The sequence below is a fragment of the Protomyctophum bolini genome (genome assembly GCF_963924005.1).
Source record: "Protomyctophum bolini genome assembly, chromosome: 15".
Classification (NCBI taxonomy): Eukaryota; Metazoa; Chordata; class Actinopteri; order Myctophiformes; family Myctophidae; genus Protomyctophum; species Protomyctophum bolini.
The window spans coordinates 18,590,691-18,600,095 of NC_137876.1; the positions used below are offsets into that span (position 1 = coordinate 18,590,691).

The 9,405-nt window shown below is 46.1% G+C and overlaps 1 protein-coding gene across 1 annotated transcript in view; it reads left to right on the forward strand.

Annotated features, from left to right (window-relative positions):
* Positions 1 to 9,187, forward strand: part of LOC308329143 (protein TALPID3-like) — a gene marked incomplete at both ends in the record, with an annotated part of 28,933 nt that extends 19,746 nt beyond the window's left edge. Inside the window, 3 exons of the mRNA XM_080783348.1 lie at positions 7,057 to 7,130; positions 8,461 to 8,592; positions 9,071 to 9,187. Coding sequence (XP_080639474.1) covers positions 7,057 to 7,130; positions 8,461 to 8,592; positions 9,071 to 9,187 — 323 coding nt within the window. The remainder of the gene's footprint in view (positions 1 to 7,056; positions 7,131 to 8,460; positions 8,593 to 9,070) is intronic.
* Between the last annotated feature and the right edge of the window lie 218 nt (positions 9,188 to 9,405).

A 9,405-nucleotide genomic window follows, 5' to 3' on the forward strand; every position in this document is an offset into this window, starting at 1 on the left:
GTCTAGGGGTAAAAGGTAATGTAAGATAGGTAGGAGAAACGGAAACCAAGGCCTTAATGCAAGTATTTATTCAGTAGTATAGTGAATAAATATAATAATTAACAATAGTACAAAATAAATGGCTCTTCAACTTCAAATTAATACAAACCGGATCACAAAACAAAACTAAAGTTATTCCTTTCCGAAGGGAAAACTTATCTAAACAAACAAAGGTTCAACTTCACAAATTAAAGAACAAAACGAAAACAGTTGGCGACAGTAGTACGACGGATGGGGGAAAGACCTTAGAAGTGTTTCCCCAGCGCTGGGCTGGGCATGAATGGGCTATGTAGTGAGAGAGCCGCGGCCGCTAGCTCGCTCACGTGACCGTCAGCCAATCAGGGAGGTTGATCAGACCTCCATGGTCATGGCCAACAGGGTTACCCCAGACACACAGCTGATGACAATCAGTCTGTCTGAAGACCCATTAGTATACTCTGCATGGGAGGAGAGTTAGTCTAATACAGGTTCATAACAACTGCTGCACAGATATAGATATATATATATATATTAGAAGACATCTAGGCCTAAGATAATCCACATACATATATATATACTATAACAATATACCACCATATAAATATATATATACTATTAGCAATAAACATATATATATATTTATAATCCAAAATAACACTCATAAATCATAACACTCATAATTAATCATAACCACACACGACCATAGTCGTGACACCCCCCTTCCCGAAAAGAAGTTATATCCCCAAATAACTTCTTCTCAAAGAAGAGAGCACCTTAAACCCGGGAAAGGGCATCCGCAAGGACATTGTCCGTCCCCTTCTTGTGGCGAATTTCCACTTCAAAGTCCTGTAGCATCAAGGACCATCTCATCAGTCTTTGATTTGAATTTTGCATTTGCCTTAGGAACACAAGGGGATTATGGTCAGTATAGACAACAATAGGCAACGGGCTTGAGCCAACATATACCTCGAAAAATTGTAATGCAAGTAACAGGGCGAGAGCTTCCTTCTCAACGGTACTATAGTTACCCTGCGCTGAATTAAATTTCTTTGAATAGTAACAGATGGGATGATCGATATCCTGAAGATCCTCCTGGAGCAGAACAGCACCGGCCCCACAGGCGCTGGCATCCACCTCCAGCTTGAACGGTTTGGTGAAGTCGGGCGCAGCCAGGACTGGAGTGCTGCAGAGGAGAGCCTTGCAAGATTCGAACGCTAACTGACAGGCAGGCGACCAGATAAATACTATTTTGACGCTAGTCAGCGTAGTCAGCGGCGCAGTGACGGCAGCAAAATTTTTGCAAAACCCCCGGTAGTAACCTGCCATGCCCAAAAATCGGCGGAGCTCACGCCTAGTCCTTGGCACAGGATATTCTAGAATAGCTTGGATTTTTGCATTAATAGCACGTACCTGGCCCTGACCAACCTGCTTCCCAAGATACGTTACGGTCGCACAACCAAATTCACATTTTGACAAATTTAATGTCAGGTTAGCCTCTCCTAACCGCTGAAAAATCTGTCTCAAAGTGTGTATATGCTCAAGCCAAGTATCATTATATGCCACAACATCGTCCAAATAAGTCTCTGTATTGTCCACGCCTCTTAGTACATTATTCATTAATCTTTGAAATGTCGCTGGTGCATTTCTTAAGCCAAATGGCATCACTGTATATTGGTATAAACCGTCTGGTGTCACGAATGCACTGATCTCTGATGCACGGGGTGTCAAAGCCACTTGCCAATAACCCTTTAGCAAATCCAATTTAGTTACAAATTTAGCAGACCCCACCCGATCCACGCAATCCAACATCCTCGGGAGCGGATAACTGTCAGCCTGCGTTATATTGTTAACCTTACGAAAATCTGTACAAAACCGCTGGCTCCCGTCAGCCTTAGGCACCAGCAAGCAGGGACTAGACCACGCACTGCTGCTATGAACAGCCAGCCCGTTCTCTAACAAGTAGTCAACCTCTTTTCGTAGTAAAGCACGCTTGGTTGGATTAACCCGATAGGCATGTTGCTTAACTCATTCATCGCTTTTAAGAAGTGCCAAAAAGTCCCTAAGCGCCAGTCTCTATACATTTTTTTATTTAATTTAAATTTTCATTTTTTTGTTAAAAAAAAAAAAAAAAAAAAAGATTTTTTTTTTTTTTTTTTTTTGGTCCAATGTTATACCCGTCTGAAAAAGACGATAAAGACGTCGTTGGCGCTGTGGGAGTTGCTAAAAAAGAGGTCAATTAGGTCGTTGGCAGACATTGAGTTAATAGGAGGGCAATCCTTCTGTACAATTACATCATGAGAAAGGGCTGATGTGCATGATGGGTTATCTGAAAACAGATTCACATTATTTTCCATCAAATCAATAATGTCTGCTTGCGCCTGGGGACCCAAATGTTTTAAATACCCCGGTAAATCATTCAATATTTCAGAGTTCTGTAGACGTGACCCAGACGAACCTTTTACACGCAGCCCATCACTCTCAGGGGAATAAAGTGACGGCGCTGCTGCAGAAAGTGAGGCGACAACTGCGGGAATAACAGGAGTATCTGACTCGGTGCGAGCCAGATACGGCTTGAGCATATTCACATGACAAACCCTTGTCTTTTTGCGACGATCGGGCGTCAAAATCACATAATCCGTTTCACTTATTTTTTTGTCAATCACATAAGGACCACTGAATTTGGCCTGGAAGGCTGAGCTTTGCAGTGGGAGCAGCACCAACACCCTCTGACCCACAGCAAACACTCTATGCACAGCCTTCCTGTCAAACCATGCCTTCATTTTACCTTGAGCTTTACTCAGAAAGCTGCTAGCCATCTGTCTGGCCTTGTGCAATCGCTCGCGAAACCCCGCAACAAAATCCAATACATTAGTCACCGGCGAGTTTGCGTTGGCTAATAAGCCCTCTCGAAACGCACGCAACGGCCCGCGCACCGTATGGCCAAACACCAGCTCCGCTGGGCTAAACCCCAGCGACTCCTGTACGCTCTCTCTTACTGCCAGCATAAGATAAGGCAAGCCCTCGTCCCAGGCTTTACCAGTTTCGTGACAGTATTTCTTCATCATCGCTTTCAACGTCTGGTGAAACCGCTCAAGCGCGCCCTGGGACTCAGGATGATAAGCGCTAGAGTGTCTGTGTTCTATGCCAAGGGTGGAAGCAACTTGAGCAAATAATTTTGACATGAAATTTGAGCCCTGGTCACTTTGAAGATACCGGCAAAAACCAAAAGTAGAGAAAAAGCTAGAAAGCGCTTTAATAACTGGTCTCACTTTTAGTGTGCGTAATGGGAACGCTTCTGGGTAGCGCGTTGCACTACACATTACAGTAAGAAGGTATTTGTGACCAGATTTTGTGGTCGGTAATGGACCGACACAGTCAATCATGATGTGCTCAAATGGTTCACCCACAGCAGGGATCGGTTTCAACGGCGCGGGCGGAATAGTCTGGTTTGGCTTCCCCGTCATCTGACACACATGACAAGTGCGGCAGAAGTCAGTAACAGACGCATTCAAACCCGGCCAGAAAAAATAGCGTAGGATGCGGTCATACGTTTTACGAATGCCCAGGTGGCCCGAAATGTTGTCGTGAGCCAGACTGAGAATCTGGGAACGGAAACCCTGAGGTACCACAACCTGACGCACCACATTCCATTTCAAGTCACCGATAGCCGCTGGAAACCATTTACGCACAAGGAGGCCATCCTCTACACTATATGCACTCGGCACAGCAGCATCACCCACTTTGGTAACTGCCTCCCAGCACACAGAGAGAGAGCGATCGTGCTTCTGCGCATGCGCAAATGTTTCCCTATCGATATCAAACCCAAAATCACTTTTAGTAGCCAGCAAGCTTTTCCTAGCCCGCTTACGCGGTGTCTGTGGGGCATCACCCACTGGTCGCTCGGCACACAAGAAAGTGTCACACAACGTAGCCTCGTCATCAAACTTTTTCGATTGTGCGCGAGTCACAGCACAACCCGGAAACACAGTGGGTGATGCTCCCAGCACAGGCATAGCTACGTTAGCCACAGGCTTTTCAACCACTTCTAGCGACGCAAACACTTTTTCCCCAGCTATGTCGTTGCCAAGAATCATCCCCACACCTTCAATGGGTAAACTTTCACGTAACCCGATCTGCACAAGACCAGAAACAAGTGGAGAGCGTAGGTGGATCATATGCAATGGAGCGCGAGAGGATATCATTTCCACGCCCAAAACCAATGCATCGGAACCACAAAAGGTATTCTCCGCAAATGGCAGTACACTCTGTAAAATAAGGGACTGTGAGGCGCCTGTATCACGCAAAATGGTGATAGGAACGCGCTCATTTTCCTTATCAGACAGAGAGACTGAGCCATGCAAAATAAAGGGATCAAAACACTCCTCTACCTCCGCCCGGACAGCCATAGCTGTCTCGGAAGCAGACCGAGGACTAGTATGCACAAACCCCACACCCTTTGGTTTTTTTGAATACACATTTCCATTTCCATTCTCTTTCTGCTGCTTATGTTGTACTTTAGGGCAACGAGAAACCAAATGGCCCATTTCATGACAGTAAAAGCAAGCACGATTGTCAGGCGCTGCACTTGCGCCCCTCGGTGGACTTTTTGACAATTTGTGCTGTTTTTTCTGCATGTTAAACAGACCCTCCCCGCTACGCACCGGAGAAACACCAGACCGGTGCGTCAGATCATATTCATCGGCCCTCACAGAGGCTTTAGCAATTGAGTTAATCTTTTGTTCCTCAAGATAGACAACAATACGATCTGGGATACATGATTTGAAATCTTCCATCACTATCAGCTCAGTAAGCTGCTCAAAAGTGTGTACGTTGCTCGCGTTGCACCATTTCCTAAACAATGTGGCTTTTTCACGGCCAAATTCCACAAACGTTTGAGTAGAGGATTTTTGAGCGGCCCTATATTTTTGCCTATAATGTTCAGGCACCATTTCGAAACCGCTAAGGATAGCCGCCTTTACGACATCATAACATAGGCTCTCATCCACCGTGAGTGCGCTACAGATATCCTGTGCTCTACCTGTCAACTTACATTGGAGTAGCAAACTCCAGAATTCCCTGGGCCACTTAACAGCACCAGCAATTCGTTCAAAAGCACAAAAGTAGTTATCCAACTCACCCTCCTTGAACGCAGGTACCAATGCGATTTGTTTGCTTATGTCGAACGCTGCCACTCCTCTGGAACCTGGGGATGACCCGTGTTGCTGCTGGGAGGCGGGCGCCCCTGCGGACGCCTCGTCGGGGTAGGTCTGGCCTCGCAGGCGTGCCATGTCGAGCTCATGTCTCTGACGCTGTAGTTTGCACTCCTCGCTCTTCAGCGTTGTTAGTGCTATTTCCAGCTCAAGCTCCCAGAGGCGCAGAACCCCCCCTATGTCCTGAGGACTCCCCCCAGTGCCCCGTGGGTAATCATGTGGGGCCTGAGCAGACGGGTCCCCCGCGGGATCCTCGCCCTGCTCTAACACACCCGTAGTGTCAGACTGATTGGCCCCACTGGAACTCGGTTCTGCGACAATGAGTGATACGTCTCCCCCCTCACTCTCATCTGACAGCATCGTAATGACTCCCTGTGAAAGCAACTGCCGTGAGACAGCTGCGAAAATCGCCTCTTTCTTTTTGGTACCGTGCGGTAAAGGAACGTTAAATTGTTTGGCAATACTGTACAATTCCCAATATGAGCACTGTTGTAGCTCCTCAAGCGACAGGACATCCGTACTAGCACCCTGGTCATCAGAGGCCATACCACCGCAACAAAATCTGTTACTCAAACTGGTGCGAGCAACATACTCACCATTAATACTCCCCAATCCGTCTACCACCAAAAGCAATACTAGCAAAACAAAAAACATAACCAACTGAACAACTGAATCCTTAATTTGTTTTTTGAAACGGACGGGCTCCCAAATATGTTACAAAACCATATGTCTAGGGGTAAAAGGTAATGTAAGATAGGTAGGAGAAACGGAAACCAAGGCCTTAATGCAAGTATTTATTCAGTAGTATAGTGAATAAATATAATAATTAACAATAGTACAAAATAAATGGCTCTTCAACTTCAAATTAATACAAACCGGATCACAAAACAAAACTAAAGTTATTCCTTTCCGAAGGGAAAACTTATCTAAACAAACAAAGGTTCAACTTCACAAATTAAAGAACAAAACGAAAACAGTTGGCGACAGTAGTACGACGGATGGGGGAAAGACCTTAGAAGTGTTTCCCCAGCGCTGGGCTGGGCATGAATGGGCTATGTAGTGAGAGAGCCGCGGCCGCTAGCTCGCTCACGTGACCGTCAGCCAATCAGGGAGGTTGATCAGACCTCCATGGTCATGGCCAACAGGGTTACCCCAGACACACAGCTGATGACAATCAGTCTGTCTGAAGACCCATTAGTATACTCTGCATGGGAGGAGAGTTAGTCTAATACATACAGGTTCATAACAACTGCTGCACAGATATAGATATATATATATATATTAGAAGACATCTAGGCCTAAGATAATCCACATACATATATATATACTATAACAATATACCACCATATAAATATATATATACTATTAGCAATAAACATATATATATATTTATAATCCAAAATAACACTCATAAATCATAACACTCATAATTAATCATAACCACACACGACCATAGTCGTGACAAGGTTTGACACGTCATTATGCTATTTAAAGCATGATGAACATTTAATGACATTTTGCCTTATATATACTGTAGGTTTAGGTTCTTATTGGTATGGTCAGATATCATTTGTGAGTACAGTATAGTGGAGGTTTTTTTAATTATTTCCACACAACAACTCTAAGGTACAATAATGATATAGTAAAATGTTGAAAATGAGTGGTATTCCCCTTTAAGCACCACAATATTCACAGACACACACACACACACACACACACACACACACACACACACACACACATATTCATATCGATGAAGTTGGTCTTATGTATTGTGTGTGTGTGTGTGTGTGTGTGTGTGTGTGTGCGCACGTGCGTGTGCGTCCAGTGTTGGAGGAGGAGGGTCTGTGTCTTCCAGACGTGAACAGTTTCTCCAGCTCTCTGCAGGAGGTCCTGGACATGGTGAGTCACGTCCAACACAAACGCACCCATTCTGACCTGAGATCAGATTCTACAGATGTCTTCTACATCCTGACAGTTTTCCATTCTGACCCGAGATCAGATTCTAAAGAATGTCTTCTGTGTCAGTCGCTCTTCGATTTTTCAAAAATAGCAGACCCACAAGCTCGTAGCGCGCCACTCGGTGGCGCGCTACGAGCTTGTAGATCTGCTATTTTTCAATAGCTAAAGCACGACATGATGCTAACACCCAAAATGCGTTCCCGCCCTAAATGGGTTGATTACATCCTCACTCCTCAGCTGTGTGACGTAATTTCAAGGACCCCCAAAGTGACAATTAATAGTTAATTTAACGCTGAGAGTGTACAAAGTGTAACCAAATGGACCCGTTATAGGGTTCATTTGGTTCCACACTATCATTTAGCTGCTGAGGACCCCCCTGGAACGCCCTCAACGACCCCTTAGGGGTCCCCGGAACCCACTTTGGGAACCACTGACGTAAATGGTGAATAAATGTTGCATTTATGTAGCGCTTTACATAGATTGTGCATTACATTCACCCAGAATTTCACACACACACATTCAGTCATTCACACTCTGATGGCGGAGGAACCCTGCACGCAAGGCACCCACCTGCACATCGGGGGGGGGGGGGGGGGGGGCAATCAGGGGTTCAGTGTCTTGCTCAAGGACACTTTGACACCAACTCCGGGGGGAGCCCCGGGGTTTCGAACTGGGAACCTCAGTCACGGTTGCCATCCGGCTGCACCCCTGAGCCACTGTACGGGTGCTTGGCCCTATACGCCAGGGGTTCCCAAAGTGGGGGTCCGGCCGTGGGGACCCCTAGGGGTCCTCGAGAGAGTTCCAGATAAAATCACAGTTGGTGAACCGATTGGACCCTTTATGGGTCCTGTAACTCAGAGAGTGTACGAATGGAGACAAATGGACCCTCATGTGCACTGTCGGAGTTAGATTAACTTTGATTTTTTACAATAATAAATTGGTGGTCCCCGGAGATATAAATGCCATTGGATGGGGGGTCCTAGACTCAAACTGGGAGAATCACTGCTAGAGCCGTAACGATCTTCTATTACGGGGAGTCCCTGGCATTATGTTTTCAAATGGGGGGGGGGGGGATGGGTGATTAGTGTCAATTTGAGGGGTCCGTGTTTGGGAACCACTGCCCTGCACTGACCATGTGTTGTGTGCACCTACAGTATGGGCCTATTTTTCCTACATTAAGCATCTTTGGTCACGTTCGGTTCCCACACTGTGATTGGCTGTTGAGCTCCACCGTGTCTGTGATTGGTGATTGGTGCGTCTCGTCTGGCAGGACTTTGATCCTCCTCCTCCTCCGACTGACGGCCAGGTCAGAAGGTCGGCTCCTCGTGACCCCATCCTGGCCCTGCTGGTCAAGATGGAGCAAGGACTGAACACACACAGTGACCCCCGACCCCAACCTGAGGTACACACACAGACACACACACACACACGCACTGACCCCCGACCGCAGCCTGAGGTATGCACATGCACGCACACGCACGCACACACACACACACAGACTGACCTTGAACACAGCCTGAGGTACGCACACACGCATACACACACATGCACACTGACCCCCGACCCCAACCTGAGGTACACACACATACACACACTGACCCCTGACTGCAGCCTGAGGTACACACACACACGCGCGCGCGTGCACACACACACACACACACACACACACATACACACACACACACACACACACACACGCACGGCGCGCGTGCAATGCAAGTGTGTTTCGATGGAAATCTCTCAGATTTTTGCCGACAAACACACTTTCCTGTAACCATGACTACAGTTGCTGCTAGGCGTTGTTACGGTTACGGTCTATATTTAGTCACAGACTTGGAAAACATTCGTGGAGGTTGTGTCATTCCGTCACCTTCCACTAGATGGCAGTGTTGTCACACAAATACATCCTGGACAGCCAAGTCAGAGAGTGTGCGGGTGGAGAACACACAACCACCTTTCACTTTAAACTAAACGCTGTTTTTAAGATGCTGGATTAAATATTCAAATGTTTTATATTCCTTTGATCAGACTTGAACAGATTTGAACTCACATTTACATTTTAACTATGGTAGATCCATTGAAAACGGATCATTGGTCCTTCTGCTGCTGTTCTTTTGTTTCTCAGTGACTTAATTATGATTGCATTTAAAAGTTAAATGAAATAAAATAATACAAGTGAAAAAGGTAATTGTAAAAACACGCTATACCCTTACCT